Source organism: Pteropus medius, unplaced genomic scaffold, assembly GCF_902729225.1.
Source record: "Pteropus medius unplaced genomic scaffold, Ma_sr-lr_union100, whole genome shotgun sequence".
Lineage (NCBI taxonomy): Eukaryota > Metazoa > Chordata > Mammalia > Chiroptera > Pteropodidae > Pteropus > Pteropus medius.
Window position 1 is genome coordinate 2258374 of NW_024344437.1, and position 22925 is coordinate 2281298.

A 22925-nucleotide genomic window follows, 5' to 3' on the forward strand; every position below is an offset into this window, starting at 1 on the left:
AACTCTGCTTAGCTTCCGAGATCAGACAGGATCAGGCTTGTTCAGGGCGGCATGGCCGTAGGCTTGTTCAGGGCGGCATGGCCGTGGGCTTGTTCAGGGCAGCATGGCCGTAGACTTGGAGAAGTCTTGTAATAATAACATATACAAATCTCGGGAGACCGAGGCACACCCCAGAGTTGTGCACAACTGAGGTGCAGTCCTGCGTGGGGCCCACCTGCGCCCTCTGCACCAAAGTCCTGGTGTGGACCTGGAAATCTGTACTTTTCTATTATCAATTTTTTGTTAAAACATTTTTTATTTTGGAAAATTTCAAACATACGTAAAAGTTTAGAGCATGTAATGAATCTTCATATTATGATCTCCAACTTCAGTAATGAGTCGCATTCTGTGCCATTCTTTTCTTCTATCCTCCACAACATTTTTATGAGAGTATTTTAAAGCAAATCTCAGACTTCATGCCCTTTCTCCCATACATTTGAGTACATATCTAACTATACAAGAAATTTCTAAAAATCCTGTTCTTATGCACAGAAATATACACTTTTGTAAATCTCCAGATGATTCTGTTAATCAGCTAGATTTCAAAATAGTTGTGCAGAAGAGAGGGCAGCCAGGGCAGGGGGAAGATGGATTACAAAGCCGAGGGAAGGTGCCGAGTTTGTGCGAGTATATGTAGGTGTTTTTCTAAGGGGAGTGGAGAGGCCTGTCTCTGAGCAGAGCAGTGGAATGACAAATCTACTTTCTGCTGTGGTCCCCCTGACCCCCCAACCCCTGCATCAGGAGAGGGGATCCATACTCATTCCTCCCACTTTGGGACATTGACTTCCTCCTCTCTCTATTAGTAGATTCCAGAGCATCAGAACCCTCTCTCCAGCCTAATTAATCTGCCCTTTTCCCAGGTTCCCCCCTGTCATTTCTCTGTAATTCAAGGCTATGGAAGCGGACTAAAAGACACTTACTGGGCTTCGTTAACCAATGCCACAATAAATAAATAAATTAAACAAACAAACAAACAAACAAATAAATAAATAAATTTTTTTTTCCTTAAAACAAGAAGAGGACTAAAAGGGAACACACAATCAGACTCAGCAGATCCAAATCAAACCTGAGATGTCTCTGGTCCTAATTAAGCACAACACAGGACTCCTAGCTCTCTAATCTCGTGACAGGTGGGTGGCAGTCACACACAAAAAGAAAGCTCAGATAAAGAAAGACGTAGCCCAAGAAGAGATGTAGTCCAAGCTGTGGGTAGACCTTGCCTGAGGACCACACAGCCTTGGTTCTCATGGCCATCTCAGATAGCACTTTCTTTAAGCATTTATCCTTATTGCTTACTGTTCTCTTTGGTGATCTAGAATCTAATGAGCTTTATTCTATTTTGGTTTATCCTATGGCTGCAAATAAAAGCATTTGCCTACTGGACTCTCCTTTAGATGCTGCTGTGTCTAGCCAAAGCCAGCCTCTTTCACATCCAGGCTGAATTCCATCCTTGTCCTGCTGCTCAGAGCCGGCTCAGGCTTCCTCATGCTCATCCCGTTGGCTCTGCTGCCCCTTCTGGTTCAGGATGCTGAACTATCGCTTACCTGCCCAGGCTCTTCTCTGCTTTGTTATTCTGCCAGCCGGGCTGTGGTTTCAGATAAGACTTTAACAGGATTGAAAATCATCCCCTAACTAAAGACCAGAGTCTGATGACAAATCTTATCTATTCTACTTAATAGGTTTAGGAGGATTATACATTTGAAGGTCATTCAATTCAAATACACGCTAAACACTTGCTGGCTCTTTCCCTACCTGCTCTCTCTCTTTTGAAATACCCCAGGCACCCCAAGGCAGGCCTTTCCCTGGGAGTTCACAGGGTTGTTCAAGGAAGTTGGGGTTTGGAGATGCTCCTGTCTCACCTCCAACATGTCAGTCCAGCCAAGCAGCTATGTCCCAGCTAATGAAGACCACCCTCTGCCTACCCCTCAGGGCCTGGGCCATGGGTCAGACCACAGACCCTTGAGAGTGAGTAATGGAGATGAGAAAGGGAAGGGACAGGAAGGCTGAGAGAAGAGAAGGGTGCCCTTGGCTTTATCTGCGTGGCTCTGGATCAGTTTCTTTAGAGTGAGAGGCTTGGAATACATAATCCTGAAAAGCATTCTTTTATAAAATTGTATTAAGGGAAAGAAGAATGGAACAGGAAACAATAAATACGGTGGGGTGAGAGGTAGTCACGTAGAATGCATAAAGGCCTCAGTTGCTACTAGGAGCCTGACAGAGAAACGGAGCAGCTATCTCAGTAATGTTTCCTAAATGCAGGGTTATGCAAACTCAGGCCTCTCAGGCCTTACAACCCCTGGAGGCCTATAAATTCTATTATCTAAAATTTTGTATTTTCATTTTGAGGAGATCCAAAATATATCCTTAGAAGTATATCCTGGTCCATTTCTATAAGGCAGTTGTATTTACGATCATGTTGACATCCACTGGTGAATTTTGTTTCTGCTAAAAGGATGAAGGAAAATGTTCTAGTATTTAATATTTACTAAAATAGAACTTCTCTAGTCTCTTGCTATATATTTTTGTTGAATCTCAAACCCGGAGATTTGGGGAGAAAGAATCAACTCAAATTTAATTTGTAGTAAAAGCTAGTGTGAGCAGCAGTGTTCTCAGGATGCTCTTTTTTGCCTTTTAGCTCCAAGAATGTGAGATAAAGTAACATAAGCCACATTTTAATTGTCTATATCTGAAAATGTGGCAAGAATTTAATTGTTCATAAGTAAAAAAAATTGGCATTATTTCTGTGATCTATATTAGTAGGTCTCTGAGATATTTATTACGAGAAGTAGGTTTATAATTGTTGGTAAAATAAAATCTAAACTTCATTTATTGTTTCCTCTGAAGTGAGTTTAGTGTACACACTTAAGTAACATTTTCCACTATATCACCTGTGTCCAGTTTTAATCTTTTATTTATGTATGTACCTGAAGGACTATTTGATGTTTTCTGCATTATGTATTTATTTTGCATCTAATACCATGAGCTCTTACTTTTCAAATGAATGAGTGTGAGATTGAGTGAGTGACAGAAGGAGCAGTACATATATGAGAGTTGACTTTATTTGTTCTCAGCAATGCCTGTAAACATGGGTTGCAATCACTTTTAAATGGAAAAAACAAATTATAATTAAAACTAGTTGGCATTTGTGTCACACATCTTCCTAATCTATGATTGGTGATATTGAAATTAACCTCCCAGTCGATAGTCACATCTCTTGAGGTTACAAAGGTCAATAAGCTAAATACATGCCGGTGTTTGAAGACTGTCTTTGCCTCCTAGGTGTGCATTTATATTACGTCGGGGGAGAGGTCTACGCTGAGTGTGTGAGTGACAGCAGCATCTTTGTACAGAGCCGGAACTGCAACTATCAGCATGGCTTCCACCCAGCCACGGTCTGCAAGATCCCCAGTGGTTGCAGCCTCAAGATCTTCAACAACCAGCTCTTTGCTCAGCTGCTCGCTCAATCGGTTCACCATGGATTTGAGGTCGTCTACGAGTTAACCAAGATGTGCACCGTCCGCATGAGTTTTGTTAAGGTAAGGACACTGGCGGCCGGGCTTGTCAGGTAGGAAATGCAAACTAAACAGAAAGCAGACTGGTTCATGTGGCAAGTTACACAGTCAGTTCAAGTACACAGCAGTTGTTTTGAAAGTCTATTTAATTGTTTATAGGAAGATCTCTTCTAATGAGTATGAACTCTCCTGTTTAGCAATTATAAGAAAATTCTTAAGCATAATACTTTTGGAGGAAAAACAAGATAGTTATCTGATGTTTTTTCTAATGAAGAAGATAAAGCAACAATAAAAGTCCTATACCTTTATAGGACCTAATGCTAAGAGATTTTTTTCATTCCTCAAATTGCCAAGCACTGTTGTCACTCAATAAATGTTGGTGAATTTGGCTGGATGAAATTAGAGACTCTTAATCTTAGAAAGCATGTAGGCAAATGGAGGAGATAATATTTATAAATAAGCTACAAAAAGAACTGACTCTAATACAAGATGCTATAAATTAAGTTGCTGTTGTAACAGCATAAACAAATTGGGATAGAAACATTATGGTGGCTATGATTAATTCTGAGAGAGTAGTAATGTTCTTTTATGAATATTGAATTTCTCAAGTGAAAGCTTATTAAAGTCGTGTGAAGTTTGGAGAACTGAGAAGCTACAACTGGATTTGCACATTGCAGCTAATGGCCTCAGTTTCATCACCTGCTGTTACATCTCTTGCAGAATGATAGCAATTAGTCCTAATATTTCAAACTCTTAGCTTGTTTATCAAACTATCTGGGTATATGTGACACAGTTTTCACATTTTCACATTTCCATTCAAGGAATCAGTATGGCTTGTTGCAGGTTATTTCAAAGTAAAATTTATTAGTCCTTTAAATTTGTCATGAAAAATAATTGTCTGGTTTTTCTATATTCAAATTATGTTTTTACTGTATTTATAATTTTAGTAATTATTTAAAAAAGAAAACTCAAGAATACAGTCTCCAATTTAAATAATGGCTTCTTGAAACCATTTCTCTTTCATGATGACAAAGCAGTTTTATTCAAATTTACTCATGAGCTTTAAAAAGCAGTTTTACATTGTAAACAGTTAATAAACACCTGGAAATTTTATCAAATGTTCTGATGGTTTAGAGCCGGCAGAGGGCATTATATTGCCATTAATGAACAATAATTTGAATTGTACAGTTATTTTTCAAGGTCTCTGTTTTTAAAATTAGGACGAGATGCCAGTATCTCAGAGGTAATTATTTCACTATAATTTGTGCTTTCATAGAAATCTAATTTTTCTAAAATCAACCAGATATATTTATCAGATATACAACATTTACATAATAAAGCTGCATAGTTCACAGAAAACAAACTATTACTAATTTTGCAGGGACTTTTAAACAAATAAATCCTTAGCAAATATAACTACAATCAGTTTAAAAAATTTTTAAAGTTCTTATCACATGAAAAAAATGTCTAACTAGGTGACAGATCTTAACTAAACTTATTGTGATAAGCATTTTGAAATATATATATCAAATCATTATGTTGCATATCTAAAACCGATACAATGTTATATGTCCATTATAGCTCAATAAAACTGGGATAAAGGACAATACAAATAAAAAGAATATAAAATATCTCTTTAATAATTTCATATTGATTACATATTGATATGATAATATTTCAGAAATATTGGGTTGAGGGAAACACATTATTATAATTAAAAAATAAAAGAATAAAAGAAATTATAGATGACTAAACACCAGTGGCTGCTACTGGGGGTGATGGACTAGATTATCTTTAAGGTCTCTTTCAGCTCTAATTTTTACTAATTCTAGGACTCAGTCAGTCAGCAAATATTTATTGAGCACCTACCATGTGCAAGGCCAGGCTCCATTCCAGGCATTGGAATATATCAATGACGACTTAAAGATCTCTGCCCTCATGGAATCAATATTCTAGGATGGAGAGACAGACAGTAAACAATAGCTATAATCAAGAAATTGAATGGGAAGAGAAAACGTGGAGCAGGGCAAAGGGAATTGCAGTGCTGGTGTAGGGGTGAAGTACAAGTTTTAGGTGGGCAGGCAAGTCTCATTGAAGAGGTAACATATCAGCAAAGACTTGAAAGAGGTGATAGAGTTAGTCATAGAGATATCTAGGGGAAGAGCTGTAGACATACCGAAGATCAAGGCCTATGGCAAGAGGCAAGAGCATGCCTGGGAATTTGCAGGTTCAAGGAAGCCGATGTGACTGGAGCATAATGAGCGAGGGGAGGGGAGGTCGGAGCAGTACGAGGGAACCAGATTACTGCTTTGTAAGACTTCAAGGGTTTCAGCTTTTACTCTAAAGAGAAGGGAAGCCATTGCAGGGATGTGAGCAGAGGATTTTCATGATCTGACTTAGGTTTTTAAAGTATCACTCTAACTGCTATGTGAGCAGATGTTACGCAGGCAAGGTTGGAAGTAGGGAGACCAGTTAGGAGGCTATTGCATATTTCAGATGAGAGGTGATGGTTGTTCCTACTGGGAGAGGTCCAGTAGAAGTTTGCGAGAAGGGGAAGCATTCTGAATTGTGAAGGCGAATTTGATGAGGGGTATGAGAAAGAGGAGTTAGACGAAGTTGCTAGCAGCAGAGATGGCGAAGATGCGGGTGGATCAGGTTTGAATGCGAGATTAAGAGTTCAATTTTACTGAGAATAATTTTGGATGTCTGTCACATACAAGTGGAGATGCCGAGTAGGCAGTTAGAGGTACAAATCTGGACTTGAGGAGAGAAGTCTGGGTGGAGATGTAAATTTAGGAATTGTCAGTGTATGGACACTGTGGAACTCCATGAGCCTGGATACGACCACCAACAGTTTGAGTTTAAACAGAGAGGATAAGGGTTTCTCGGATGGAGCCCTGGGACATTTCAACGTTAAAAGATGATAGAGAAGAGAAAGAACCTGCAAAGAAAACGGAACGTGCAACTAGGAAACAGTGGTAAAACTAAGAAAGAAAGGTCCTTTGTAATCCAAAGAAGAAAGTGTGTTGAGGAGGAGCAAGGATGAGGTAAATCTAGTACTGCCCAAGTGACAAGAAGACCGAGAGCCAGTCATTCATTTTAGCTGTTGACGCTGGGGTGAAATGCAGATCAGAAAGGATTTAAGAGAATTGAGACAGCCAGTGCAGATGACTCTTTTTGAAGGTTTTTGCTAGAAAGGGGATCGAAGACATAGGGCAGTAATCTGTGGGGGTCGTAGGACCAAGAGGAGTATTTTGAAGATGGGGAATATTTCAGCATGTTTGTACATTGAAGGGAATGATCCCATAGACAGCAGAAGACTGCAGGAGAGAACAGGGAGAGTTCCTGGAATGCTGTCCCCAGGGAGATGCGTGAGTCTTATGCACAAGTGGATGGACCGGCTTATTTGGAAAGACATATATCTATGGTAAGAGATGGAAAGACGGAGTCTGTGGGACCAGGCACTGAGGAAATTCTCTTCTGATTGCTTCATTTCTCTCATTAAAATTGGAAAGATCATCCATTGTAGGTAGGCTGGGGGAGGAGGTGAGGTATTCATTTGGGGTGAGGGAGTGGGGGATGGGAGAGCAAAGGGCCTGGGGAGTATCCTGTGGTTTCCAGGATTTATCAAAAGTCCACTTGAGGTTCCTGGACACGAATGTAAAGTTTGTTCAGGCAGCGTGGTTGTTTGAAATCAAAATGTTAAATAACACTACAGAGAATCAGTGTTCCCAATTACAAAACTAATTTGTTTGACTGGATCTCTCTTTATTTTAAAAATAACTTTTCGTTGATGTATAATATATAGAGAAAAACACACCCATTTATTTGTTTGTTTGCTTCCTCTCCTATAAGTGGTAATAAATGGGAAATTGCCAAAAGTAAGCCAGAGAGAGAGGAGAGACACACACTTTGTCAATCAATCCCGAATAACCATGAGCACCCTCCAGTTCTCTCTCTTTACAATTCGCAGATCCATCACTGGTCTCTAGAAACCATTTGTGCTAAACACTTGTCTTCAGCAAAGGGTGACTGCAAGGTCGAGTTTCTCACCTTGGGGAAGGGAAAACGATTTTCCGGTGTTTCCGTCGTGACTTGAACCCAGACCATCTCTAGGGCCGTGTATTCAGCTGTGAACCCAGAGGGAAGACATTGATTTGGACCAGGGTGTCTGGTCGGTGCAGAAGTTGTCGTGTGCTTACAGCAAGGTGCAGGTCGCGTTCCCGCAGACCTCATACAGGGTCCCAGGAGTGGCTCCAACGCATGCGCTCTGGGTCCATTGAGCTCCGCCTCCGCTCTGGAGGCTGACAGTTAAGTCTGGCACAATCACTCTTGGCTTCATTCTTGCTTTGCAGGGCTGGGGAGCTGAGTATCATCGCCAGGATGTCACGAGCACCCCCTGCTGGATTGAGATCCATCTTCACGGGCCACTGCAGTGGTTGGACAAAGTTCTGACTCAGATGGGCTCTCCACATAACCCGATTTCCTCAGTGTCTTAATAGTCATGTCTTAATCCACATTCTATGGAATAGATGCTATTGCAGGCAGTGGCTTATATCATTTCAGATTTGCAACTAACTAAAGTGTCTAAGTACATGTGTTCATGCAAATAGTATATACTCTTCATCTATTTTATCACCATTTGGTTTGTGCTTTCGAGTTAACCTGATGTCAGTACAGTGCAGTTAGAAAAGCAGGTTTTTTGTGCCTATGATATAAGAGGCAGCTTCTTCTGTGAGAAGATACAAACAAAAGGCAACTGTATCAATAGTATTTGAAAGGTGTCAGCAGAATAAAAGGCAGCCATGTCATTTATTTAGCCATGTCATTATAAGGCATGTTGTTCGGCGTACCAGAAAAATATTAAAACTGTTTATATAGCTAAAATCAGGTACTAGCAGCACTATAGCAATCAAACTCACATAATTTAAGTGATCTCACTGTTAGTGCTATTGGCAATAAAAAAAATTAAGCTTATACAATTATGTAAGATAAGCTACGTAAACTTTGTTATTTCTAAAATTGAAATAACTATAGCTGGACTATTGTGCTCATATCAATGGCACCATTTAAACTGTGATTGGAAAAGAAAGAAACTGTGAAGCCGAAGTCATGTTGCCTCATAATCTACCACTGTAAACAAAATAATAAGTGTAATATGGCAAGATAAATATGAAAATACCATGAAATGAGCTATATTCCTAAATTGCAAAGTAAGACGAGAACTTAGTCCCAGAATCACCCAGGGAGATTCCCGCTTTCCACACTGGAAATCAGGCTCCTGTTTCCTGGTTATCAAAGTAGGTGGCCCTGTGACTTTTCAGTCTGCACAGCGACCTCTGAGACCACATGTGAAAGTCCTGTGTGGAGAAGAAGTCAGTAAAATAAGAGAGTTGGACAAAAGCATCATATGTTTACTTATACTTTCTCACATTCCCACATTAAAAAACTCTAGGTGAGGGCCTTCCTTTTGCCATAGTTTCCTCACCTGTTGGCAAATATCAACTATTTATAGGTTACGAAAATAATAGTGAAGACTTAAGAAAATCAAGACACATTGCTGGGATCAAATTTATGAATTATTTAACTTAGTGTTTCTATTGAATAAATTACCTACTGGTCAGACCTTGTAGCCTCTTATAAAGCTAACTTCCCAAGTAAAGTGATAATAATTTCATAATCTCTATAATCTCTAGAGAACAATGGGACTGAATGATATACAGTATTAAAAACTTGTTATTTACCCTTAGATGATAAAGGAAAATCCTCCAAATTTCTAAGTCCTCTCATACACATATATATAATTCCCACCCACTAAACACTGCATTGCTTGGAAAAATATTTCACACCCTCTTAAAAGTGTATAATTTAAGAAGGTAATTATGCTTGTAATAGATGGTACTTCAGCAATTCAAGGTTTCTTCATTTATACATTTTATGTCAACTCTTTCTAGCATTATTGCACACAGTAGTTGTTTCTTGTTCAATTGTATTCAGGGTAGAAATGATCATGTGAAAAAGATATGAGTGAGCTACTACTGTCACCTCTTGTGATGACTAGTGTTATCTAATAGAAACTTTCATATATACAATAGAAAGTAAATATTACATTTTACATGAAAACTAAGTGGCCCATTTAGTGTTTAGAAAACCCCCTAGTTTATGAGTTCATCGGCTATGTTTTGTGCACCTGTTTGTGCCAGGTACAGCGTTAGGTACTGTGGAATCAGATGTAAGCCAGAGGCAGTCCCAGCCCTCTGGAGCTCAGTCTGATAGTAAATCTGTGCAGATATCTTCACGTTTCTGAACTTGTAAAACAAAACAAAATATATGAGCTTTCTTTAGCTTGAGAAAAATGTAATCGATTTAATTATCTCTATTTTGAGACTTCTCTCTTCTGAGCAATCAGGTAATGGATGAAGTCTTTCTTGGATAAATGCCACTTTCTTTCATCCGTCAAAATTGTTTTTCTTTCTCTCCTTGCTTCTATTTCCAGTAATTCTCCATCTCCCCCTTTTTGGGAAAAAGCATTCACATGATGAGTCTTCCTCATCTGAGTATCGTTCCTCGAGAGCAGCAAGCACACGTGGTTTTTGCTCCAGAAGATCAAACATAGCTTTCTTGATCAAAATCTTACATCTTCACAGAATTATCAGAACTGGTTGTTTATAAATGACATTTTGAAAAATTGGATTTTTATACAGCTTTGAGAAACCAGGACAAACTATTCCAGTGCACCTGAATTATTTCTTTGAAAAATAAATGATTAAAGTGGTACATATGCATCATCATCAGTCATGTCTCACCAAATGCCTGTGTTATTAGGATATGTGTGAAATTCAGGGGTTTTCTAATGGATGTGAAGTTAACCCTTCAGTCATTGTAACATAGTCACATTTTAATCAGCCTTTTAAAATTTTTGCTGGTAGAGTTGTCAAAAGTTGAAATGCAGTATTTGATTTTAGACTTCTAAATGTGCTCATTCACATTCATTCCTTGAGGTGGACAATCCAAAAAAAATGTAATAGCATTCTTTTATAGGATAACTAGCAAACGGGACGTGCTAAGCTATTAAATGCGTCAGTGGTGCCATACGTGTCTAAGGTTGCCATGGACAAGAGTCGTGCAATAAAGAAGATAACATTTTGGCCTGATCACAAGATCCAGGACATTTATCTTGTTGTTCAAGCCTTTTTGGTTTTTTTCTTGATAAAAAATTGAGATTTGAAAAGTTTTAGTTAGATATTTTAATACCTGCCAGTGCTTTGGAACTATAGAGTTGTCATTGGTTTTTTTTGTTTTGTTTTGTTTTTTTGTTTTTTTTTTTTACACTCAGTATAAATCAGGAAAGGTAGAGATACAACCTAGCATTCAGAATCCTTTTTTCATTGACTTCAAAGGAACTGAATACCCCATAACAACAACACGAATGTTTTCTAAATAGAGTTTGCTAGACTTCAAGCACCTGCTTAACTTCAGTGTGTCCTGAATATTTGGTGTGTATATTCAGTAAATAAAGCTAAATATAACATGCATTCCAAAATTTGTCTTTCCCTATTATGATTTAACAGCTGAACTGTATGACAAGATTTGGTGATCCTGGTGTATGTTGAGGATAAGTTCAAATTAATGTAAAACAAAACAAAGGAAACTATTCCTGTTGAAGTAATGCTTTTGATTGTAATATCTAGGCTTCAACTGTCCTTCAAATGTGCACTTACACTGTTATCTGAATGTTTATAATAAAGAATATTGTACCTATATGGCTTTGGGCTCATTTTACCCTGTAAACCTCACAGCGGGATTCGCTGCATGTGGGTCCTTAGGATGATCTTGAACTATCTCATTTTGAAAATAGAATGTTTTTTAAAGTCCAACATGCTATAGAGAAATTAGGTAATGATTTTAAATTCAACATCTGGGATAACTGGCATTAAATGTAGAATCTTGAAAGTACTTTGCTGTAACTCGAGAGAGGATATGCAGAGAAGCTTTTTCCCTAAATAGTAGCAAATATTAAGTAATATTGCAGTATATAAGAAAGAATGAACAATATTTTTATTGTGAACATCTGTACTTTGCTACGTATTACCTGTCAGAAAAGTGTTAAAGAAAGCGAGTGAGGAAACAGCCTTAGTAACTTGATCAAGGTTTCGCTTTTCCTTTCTTTCTTTTTTTTTTTTTTTTAAGAAATGGAGCTCTTTTTCAAAAGAAATACTTTGTGAAGTTCCAAAATATAAGCAAATGAAAGACAAGCTATTCTGAGTTATTTATAGGTGGAGATCAAGCACCCTCCAGTTTAAGCTGTAAGTTTATTGAGGGCAGTGATTGTGTCTTATTTGTCTTTGCATCTCTCATGGTTCCTGACTATTCTTGCATCTAATATTTGGTATTGGCATTTCAAACACTAACTAGTACAGATTTTAAATATATCATGGTATAGACATAAACATTAGTCCATCTTAGAGTGTTTTCATTGTCGCAGAAACTTCACACATTTGTTTATCAGATGGTTCTTACGCATCAGCTACGACTAGGTGGGCACTGCAATAACAATGACAACACAGTTCCTGCCTCCAAGAAACTTACCAGTTTGTGGGGGAAGATGAACAAGTAAACCAATAAGGGTCAGTGTGCTATCAGTTTGACAGGCTGCTGGGGAACCAAGGAATGACATTCCCATCAGGCCCTGGGTGGGTACCCAGGAAGGTCTGGGCCAACCCAACTTGTTTTCCTACCCATCACTTCCTTAGCAAGTCATTCCAGACATTCCTAAACCAGGTTAGATGCCTTTTCTCTGTAGTTCCATAAGGTGTGCTCATCAATGATCATTTATAAATTCCTTCAGCACACTGTTTACTTTATCCACCTCTCTATCAGGCAAGGAGCTCTTTAAGGGCAAGGATTATATCTATTTATGTTCATTAACCAGCTATTGTTTGTTTAGAAAGGCATTTGGGTTTACACTGTAAAGGCAGAAATGGTATTTTTTCCCAGTTCCCTTATTTAAAAGTCAGCAAATATTTAATTCCTCCTCTTCAAAATAAAAATAATTGCAAGTCTCCAATTGCATGTCCAGTGACCATGCTGCAACTAATAGGGATGAGAGAAGCATGCTTATAATTTCATTTGGAAATATAGTTGACCCTTGAACAATGCAGGGGTTCCAATCCCTGTGTAGTCAAAAATCTGCATATAACTTTTGATTTCCCCAAAACTTAACTACTTATAGCCTACTGTTGACCAGAAACCTTACCAATAACACAGTTGATTAGCACATATTTTGTATGTTATATATGTTATATACTGTATTCTTATAATAAAGTAAGCTAGAGAAAAGAATGTTATTAAGAAAATCATAAGGGAGTGACATAAACATCACGATGCAGTGAGAAGACTCTATTTCTCCCATTAAATCTACAACAAGTCAGACAACTATAACACAACGAAGGATCCCCTGCTCAACACAAACATGCCTGAGAGATCCACACATCAGTGCATCTGAAGGTGGCTTATTAGGAGTAGAGGAGGCAGGATGGGGGAAGGACAGGAATAGTGGCCAAACACAGCTGTGCACCCACTACAGCCCCAGAGAACGTGGTGGTGGTGAAGTTCCACTGCAGCCCTCATACTGTGGCCTGGAGTGTGAGAGCGACAGAGGTAGTTTCCCTCCAAGGAAAGGCAACTCCCTCCCATCCTCCCCATTGCATCAGAACCTGGTGATGTGACACTTAAACAGCACCGAGGTGCCAGCAGCCATTGGTAGCAGGGAGACAGAGCTGTGAAATTGAGAACTTGCCCTGCCCATCCTGACAGAGCCCAATAGAGGTAGTGGGGACACCTCCAGCAACACAGCAGGGCCATTAGCAACAAGAAGGCAGTGCTGAGAGTCTGCAAAACCAGTTCCCACCTGCCACATTCCCCCACTATGGAGGTGATGCCAGGTAACTGAGGCAAGCTGGTCACAGAGGGGACACCCACCTCACCAGTGGGTATGTGGTATTTTCCTCAATAGAAGTGAAACCTCTTCACGATCCCAGAGGCACAAATAGCACTGGTAAGAGAAAATAAAAACGTGCTATAGCACCATCTACTGGAAAACAAAAGAAAGTACTCTACCTATCAATCTGCTGAATTGTTAATAGCAAAAGTTCACAAGGGAAAAGAAAAGTTCACTACCTCAAATGTGCAGGCAGAGAACCAAACCATCAAGTACCATTAACAACCAAGGTAACATGGAAGTACAGAAAGGAAAAGTCTCCAGAAACCAAACCCAAAGTCATGGAAGACTGCAATTTAAATGTCAGAATTTACTGTTGCAATTATGAAGAAATGCAATGAGAGTCAAGAAAACTCAGGCAGTTCAATGAACTTGAATAAAATTAATGAACAAAAGGAGTACTTTACTAAGGAGACTGAAACTATAAAAAAGAACCAAACAAACTCTGGAGCCGAAGAACTTAATAAACAAGATGAAGAATGCACTGGAGAGCACTGGAAATAGCAGAGGAGATGTAAGACAGAACTAGTGAGCATGAAGATAGAAACCTAGAATGACCCAGGAGGAAGAAAATCAATAACTAAGAGTTAAAAAAAAGTGAAAGAACTCTAAGAACTATCTGACTACATTAGAAAGCAAAACATAAGGATAATGGGTATACCAGAAAGAGAAGAGAAGAAGGGAACAGAAAACCTATTCAAAGAAATAATTGATGAGATGTTCTCAAACTTATGGAAAGAACCAGACTTTAGAATACAAGAAGCTAACCTATTTAACAGAATGCCTAATTATCTCAATACAAAATGAACTTCTCCAAGACACATTTTATTAAAACTGTCAAAACTTAATGACAAAGAAAAAAATTCATGACAAATAAGAATTTATTTGGGGATGGGAAAGACTACCTTACAAAGGAAACCCCATGAGATAATCATCGGAGTTTTTAGTAGAACCATTATAAGCCAAAAGAGAGTAGAAGGAAAATTTCAACATATTAAAGAGAGGAACCATCAGCCAAGGATAATATATCCAGCAAAACTGTCCATTAGATATGAAGGAGAAATAGAAACTTTCCCAGAAAAACAAAAGCTGAGAGAATTTACTATCACAAAGACCTGCATTATAAGAAATGTTGAAAGGAGCTCTTCTATCAGAAATAAAAAGACAAAAGTATACAAAACTTTGAGTAAGATGACTAACAGACACACAGAAATAGGTAATTGCAACTCTACTTGAGAATAGGATATTAAACACTTAATTATAACATAAAGGGCTATATTGGGAAAAGGTATTAAAAGCAACTACTGCAATCTGATAATTAATACACAATATAAAAGAATAATTTGTACAACAAAAGTATAAAAGGGGATGAGGAAAAGGACTGAATGTGTATAGGTGAATGAAGATAAGACATAATCAGGAGGAAGAGGATGATTGTATGAGACATTTTACACAAACCTAATGGTAACCACAAATCAAAAACCCAGAGCTGAGATGTGAAACATAAAGAGGAAACAGAGGGGAAAAAATTATAGAAAACCACCAAATTAAAAATAGCAGACAGAAATGCAAGGGAAAAGAAACAGCAGAGATACAGAGCAACCAAAACCCAAAAGATTAAATGGCTGTAGTAAGTCCTCATATATCAATAATCAGTAAATGGACTGAATTCATTAATCAAAAGGCACAGAGTGGTTTAAAAAACAAGAACCAGCTATATGTTGGCTGCAGGAGACTCATCTCAGCTCCGAAGACAAACATAGGCTCCAGGTGAATGGATGGAAGATGATACTCCAAGCAAATGGCATCCAGAGGAAAATGGGTATAGCCATACTTATATCAGACAAAGTTGATTTCAAGATGAACATGGTAACAAGAGACAAAGATGGACATTTTATAATGATGGAGCAATTCATCAAAAGATAACACTTTCAATATATATGGGCTCAAATTAGGAGCACCAAAATATATGAACCAAATACTAACAGGCCTACAGAAATTGACAAAAATACAATTATAGTAGAGGACCTGAATGCCCTGCTCACAGCAATGGATAGATCATCCACACAGAAAGTCAACAGAAAATATCAGCCTTAAATGATATATTAGACCAAATGGATATAATTGATAATTTCTAGAACTTTCCATCCCCAAACAACAGAATACACATTCTTCTCAAGTTCACACAGAATATTCTCAAGGATAGACCATATGATGGAACACAAAACTAGCTTCAATAAATTTAAGAAGATTGAAATCATACCAAGCATATTTTTTGACCACAATGGTATGAAACTGGAAATTAACTACAAGAAGAAAGCAGGAAAACCCACAATATATGGAGATTAAACAACATGATACTGAACAACTATTGGGTCAAAGAAGAAGTAAAAGAAATCAAAAGATACATAGAGACAAATGAAAATGAAAATATGACACACCAAAATTTGGGGGATATAACAAAAGCTGTATATTACAGGCTACGTCAAGAAACCAAAAAAAAAAAAAATCTCAACAATCTAACATTACACCTTAAAGAGTAGAGAAAGAACAAACAAAGCCCTAAGTCAGTAGAAGGAAGGAAATAATAAAAATCAGAGTGGAAATAAATGCAACAGGGAAGAAAAAGACAATAGAAAAAAATAATGAAATAAAGAGCTGGTTCTTTAAGAAGATAAACAAAATTGACGAACTTCTGGCTAGACCCACTAAGTAGAAAAGAGAGAAGACTTAAATAAATACAATCAGAAATGAAAGAGAAGTTACAACTAACACCACAGAAATACAAAGGATTATATAAGAATACTATGAAAGGCTAAGGCCACCAAATTTGATAACCTAGATGAAATGAACAAATTCTTAGAGTATACAACCTTCCTAGACTGAATCATGAAGAACTGGAAAACCTAAATAGACTAATGACCACCAAGGAAATTGAAACAGTAATTAAAAAAAAAACCTCCCCCAAAACAAAAGCCCAGGACCAGATGGATTCACTGGTGAATTCTATCAAATATTCAAAGGTTTAATACCAATCTTTCTCAACCTCTTCCAAAAACATGAAGAGGAGAGAATACTTCCTCGCTCATATTACAAGGTCAACAATTTCCCACAACCAGTAAGGATATCACACAAAAAGAAAATTACAGGCCAATATCTCTGATGAACATACATGAAAAAAATACTAAACAAAACACTAGCAAATCAAATACCACAAAACATTAAAAGAATTATATCTCACAAACAAGTGGGATTTATTCCAGGCATACAAGGATTATTCAACATCTCCAAATCAATCAGCATGATACACCACATTAATAAAAGGAAGAATAAAAATCATATGGTCATCTCGATAGATGCAGAAAAAGCATTTGATAAGTTACAACATCTATTTATGATAAAAGCACTCAGTACAATTGGTACAAGAAGGAAAGTACCTCAACATAATAAATGCAATATATGGCAAACCCTCAGCTAACATTATACTCAAAGGTGAAAAACTGAAAGCTTTCTTCTAAGAGCAAGAACAAGTTAAAGATACCAGCTCTCACTATTGTTTTTAAACTAGTACTGGAAGTCCTAGCCAGAGCAATTAGGCAAGAAAAATAAATAAAAGTTATCCAAATTGGAATGAAGTAGTAAAACTGTCACTATTTGCAGATGACATGATTCTATATATAGAAAATCCTAAAAACTCCACCAAAAAAACTATTAGAAACAATAAACAAATACAGTAAAGCTGCAGATAACAAAATCAATATACAAAAATGTGTTGTAGTTTTATATATTAATAACAAAATAGCAGAAAGAAAAATGAAGGAAAAAGTCTCATTTACAATCGTAACGAAAAGAATACCTAGGAATGAACCTAAGAAAGGAAGTGAAGGACCTGTAAACTGAAAACTAAGACATTGTTGAAAGACACAGAAGAAGACACAAAAATATGAAAAGATATTCATTGGAAGAATTCAATGGAAGAATTAACTGCTAAAATGTCCATATTACCTAAAGCAATATACAGATTTAATGCCATCCCTACCAAAATCCCAATAACATTTCTCACAGAACTAGAACAAAAAATCCTCAAATTTGTATGGAACCACAAAAGACTCCAAATAGCCAAAGCAATCCTGAGACAAAAGAACAAAGCTGGAGGTATCACACTCTCTGACTTCAAACTATATTTCAAAGCTACCATAATCAAAACAGTATGGTATTGGCAGGAAAACAGACACACAGACCAATGGAATAGAATTGAGAGCCCAAAAATAAACGCACACATATATGGGCAAATAATTTTCAACAAAGGAGCCAAGAATATAAATGGAGAAGGAAAGAAAGTCTTTTCAATAAATGATGTTGGGAAAACTGGACAGCCATATGCAAAAGAATGAAACTAGACTGCTATCTGACAGCACACACAAAAATTAATTCAAAATGGATTAAAAACTTGACTATAAGAACTGAAATAATAAAATACATACAAGAGAACATATGCACAAAACTTATGAACTTTGGTCTCAGAAGGGGGTTGTTGTGAACTCGATCTCACAGATAAGGGAATTAAAAGTAAAAATTAATGGGACTATATCAAACTAAAAACTTCTGCATAGCAAAAGAAACCATCAACAAAACAAAAAGGCAGCCAACCAAATAGAAGATATTTGCAAATGATACCTCTGAGAAGGGGCTAATATCCGAAATATCTAAAGAATTCATACAACTCAATAACAACAAAAGAAACAATCTGATTAAAAAATGTGTAGAGAACCCAAAAGGACACTTTTCCAAGGAGGACATAGAGATGGCCAACAGATATATGAAAAGATACTCAATATCACTAGTAATAAGGGAAATGCAAATCAAAACTACAATAAAATACCACCTCATACCTGGTAGAATGGCTATTATCAATAAGACAAGACATAACAAGTGGAGAGGAAATGGAGGAAAGAGAACCCTCATACACTGCTGGTGGGAATGTAAATTGGTACAGCTACTATGGAAACAGTATGGAGGTTCCTCAAAAAATTAAGAATAGGGCTACCATCTCCTAGCAATCCCTCTTCTGGGTATATACCCCCCCAAATTGAAAATACTTATTTGTAAAGATATATGCACCTGTATGTTCATGGCAGCTTTATTTATAATAGCCAAGATGTGGAAACAACACCCCAAGTGTCCTTTGGTGGATGATTGGGTAAAGAAGTAGTACATATATATAATTGAATACTACTCAGCCATAAAAATGATGAAATATTGCCATTTGTGATGAATCTTGAAAGAATTAGGCTAAGTGAAATAAGAGAAAAAAAGGACAAGAACCATATGATTTCACTCAAAACAAAAAGCGACAAATGAACAAATAAACAACAACAAAAAACAAACTCATAGATAAAAACAACAGAATTGTGGTAACCAGAGGGGAAAGGATGGGGGAGGATGAAGAGGATGAAAGGCATCAAATACATGGTGACAGAAGGAGACTAGACTTTAGGTGGAGAGTACACAATAGAGTACACAGGTGTTGTAATATGAAGTTGTACACCTGAATTTATAAATGTTATTAACTAATGTTACCCCTGATAAATTTAATTAAAATTTTTTAAAAAAATTAAGCAAAAAATCATGAGAACATATATTTATAGTCCTGTTTCTATTCATTGGAAAAATTCCATATGTAAGCAGAACTGCGTAGTTCAAACCTTTGTTGATCAAAGGTGAGCTGTAGATATTCAGCTGCACAGCGGTAGCAAAGGTAGATTTGACAGTTAAACAGTTAAAATTGTTTTATTCTAAGCACTTACATGTATTTTAAAAATATGAATTTTAGTAGACAAAAAGCATAAGGAATTCTGGAATTGTAACACCAAGTTAACAAAGAGTATAAAAAAGACTCCAGTTCTGAAAATTTATCTCTGTATGATCATCGAAGATTCTATTATTTGCATGCATTTGATAAAAATGTTAGGCATAACCTCAGAATTACTCCAGTGATCTGAAAAATGATGTTAAATGGAGTAAATACAATGAAAATTATACTCAGTTTGGCTTTTTAGCCAAAAATTACTCACATCTGCAATATACTATTTGAAGATAATGCTGCAAATGACAGGTTAACTACTTTCTAATCTCATGTTTTAGAAAGCAAAAAACCCCTGAAATTTCTAAAAATAATCACATGTTTAATGGGGAGAGACTCGGGAGATGGGATCAGACTTCTTCTGGGAAGGAGCAGTTAGTAAATATTTTCAGCTTTGGAAGCCCCGTGGCCTCCGTTGATTGCTGTGACTGCTCAGCTCAGCCACTGCAATGCAGAAACAGCCACACACAGTATGCAAGCAGATGGGTGTGGCTGTGTGCTGATAAAAGTTTTGGACACCAAATTTGAATTTCATATAATTTTCATGTGTCACAAAACATTTTTCTTTTACAAATATAAGAGGAGCCTGGAAATAAGGGTCTCTGAGCTCTATCCTGCTAAAAGCAAACTTGAGTTTCCATTCTAGCAAAAAACTTCTTGTGATTTTAGAAAAACATTGATCTAAGACTCAGGTGTCCTCATTTTCTGAAAGGAAATCATGCTGTCACAATTATCCCCGACACCCCCACAGATGATTCTAATCAATGTGATGGTGAAGTGCAGGTACGTATGTGCATTATAATATGATTACATTACTATAATAGTAATAAACTTTTGTGCAAATATTTGATATTAATACTATTACTATATCTTGCTTATTAGATTTGCAAAGGCAATCGGTAATACATTTTATTAGTGCTGGCGGTGGTCTCCAATGAGAGGACAGTAAATGATACAAGGTGAAATTATCAAAGAGGAAAACAAACAAAAAATCTCAGTAGTTACAACTTCTCTTCTGGTTATTTTCCTTAGCTCTCTGGTTTTGTTTTCTTGCTGCACATACTCTTGGATCCTCTTAAGCTACAAATAACTCGTGAAAATCAGCATCTGTATTTACCTTAAGAGAGGCTGCATGAATTTCTATTTTACTACAGTAAAACTATGAAGAGGAAAGATTTATTTATTTTGCTGCAGTAGGTGATAAACGAAGTTCATTTCCAGTGCTCTAGAATAACACACGATTATTAGGAGTATGGAGTAAGACATGTCAAAGATGACAGGGGAAGTAGCTCATGTCCTGAAATCAACTTATCTAATTATTAAATGCAAATATTTTCACTAAAATGTTTCAGAACTATTTGGTAATTTTAAATTCAATAAAACCAGTATTTTAATCAACTTTTTTTTTTCTACAATGAGGCACATCTGCTAAACAAATGACAGTTCAGCCCATTTTCAAATAAATTGCTATCTGAACACAGGTCCTAATGTATGTACAAATTCAGCAGCATCTGTCGTTATGATTATAATATTCATTTTTATAGCTAAAGAAAGAGACCAAGGGAGTAATAATGATAAAAAAAGGACACTAAATTTTCTATGTCAATTGGTTACACAAAAGAAATTAGGACTATTCGACAATATCCATATTAATTATATTTTCTAATTTTAGAAAAAGGAAAAGGAAATAATAAATCAATAATCATTTGAAAGATCCCAGGTCGAGACTTTTTAAACCAACACTGGAAACCCAAAAGCCATAAAAAATGTCAGAGATGTTGAAATACACAAAAATTAAAACCTTGTACAGCAAAGATACCATGAAAGAAGTGAATAGACCAACTTTAGATTTGGAAAAATGAATAAAAATGACATAGGATTAATTTTTATAATATATGTCAGACTTTTGCATGTTGCAGAGAACAAAGGAGCCTAATGAAAAATATGACCAGGCAATTCACAGAAGGGCAAATCTAAATAACCAACAAGTATGTAAAAAGATGCTTGATTTACCAGTTTTCAGGGAAACACTAATGTAATAATTAGCAGTACATATCTAAAAAAAGACAAGAGTCAAAAAAAGAACAACTCCTACTTCTGGTAAAGATGTGAATAAAAGAAATTCTCCCTTACTGCTGGTAGGCATGTGAAGTGGTATAGCCTTTTTGGGGAAAGGAATGTAACGATATCTATATCATCTCCCTCCACCTGGCAATTCTCATTTCTGAGAATCTATCCCAAGGCCATAGAATCACCAGTACACACTGGTACACGAGGACACATTATAGGGATGTTTGCTGCAGCACTGTTCATAGTGGCAGAGAACTGGACACCAAGTGAATGCCCATCAACAGCGGACCGATTGGCTGCAATGGAACATCCACAGCACCGGAGGCCGTGCCGCCACCTACGGGAATGGATTGGAGCTATGAAAAGTGATTCATGGGGCTCCTACCCAGTACCGGTGCATGAGAAAGCAACACAGTGCCATGTGATCTGCTATGCCCACATTTTTATGTAACAGTGACAGTTGCAAAATGTGTACATATGTGTGTTTATATGAAATTACATGAGCATGGAAAAGATAAGAATACATGCCAGACGGCTGACATAGGTTACCTGGAAGTTGGGCGGTGCGTGAAAGACAAGGTGGGAGAACCAAAAACAGGAACAAAAGAAGGGACCTAAACAAAAACCCTTCAGGATACACAGTATGACTACATTAGCATTTTTGTATAAAATATCTGTGTGTACATAAAGTTTAAAAAATTAGCATTTATTGCAATGCCTACTGTGCTCAAAACTATGCACTTTAAAGGGTTAGCTCCTACTTCAGCAACATCCTACTGTGCTAAAATCATCATTTATGAAGACAGAAAATTTAGGTTCAAATCTTGGCTCTGCCTCTAAGAGTAACACCTGTTTTATAAGTCACTTAATTTCTCTGTTTCTTTCCATATCCCAAAACAGAGACAATAGTACTTGTACTTGCCATGTTTTGAGGTTCAAATGAATTAGCACATGTGAAAATACTTTCTAAAGTAATATATTTATGGTTAGTTTAAATAATATTTATCTTTTAAACATTCTCAAACTCAAGCTTAATACACAAAGGCTTTTTTCTTATGGCCCAGTGATACTGCATCCATTGTCAAATGCAAAGTGCCTGTTCAAACTGCACTGGCCTCACCATGATCACTTACATGGATCACATGACAGTGTACAGGAAGGGAATCAGAAGGCTTGGATCTAAGTCCAATAGCTGTGCGATCTTAAGTGAGCGGCTAAACCTCTGCAAGTTTGCCTGTGCATTGATAAAATAATAATTGTGCATACACTATGGGATTATTGTGAAGAGCAAGTATGTATGCAGAACTGTTTTTAAAGCAATAAAGTGCTAGGAAGTTGGTATCATTTTGTCATGTTGTCTTTAGACTATGCTTTCTTCATGAACTTCCAGTAGAGAAGTATGCATTTTGGGCCTCGGAACAGATAAGACACTCCAGGGAGG

General features: G+C 37.0%; 2 protein-coding genes across 2 annotated transcripts in view; both read left to right on the top strand.

Annotated features, from left to right (window-relative positions):
* SMAD9 (SMAD family member 9) overlaps positions 1-11314 on the top strand; it is a 76191-nt gene extending 64877 nt beyond the window's left edge. The window contains exon 8 of the mRNA XM_039872974.1: positions 7907-11314. Coding sequence (XP_039728908.1) covers positions 7907-8050 — 144 coding nt within the window. The 3' untranslated portion in view covers positions 8051-11314. The remainder of the gene's footprint in view (positions 1-7906) is intronic.
* Positions 2769-7900, top strand: LOC120610611 (mothers against decapentaplegic homolog 9-like). The gene is made up of 2 exons (XM_039872982.1): positions 2769-3575; positions 6861-7900. Exons 1-2 carry the CDS (start codon positions 3285-3287, stop codon positions 6924-6926), a joined length of 357 nt encoding a protein of 118 aa, XP_039728916.1. The 5' UTR covers positions 2769-3284; the 3' UTR covers positions 6927-7900.
* Positions 11315-22925: the final 11611 nt, after the last annotated feature.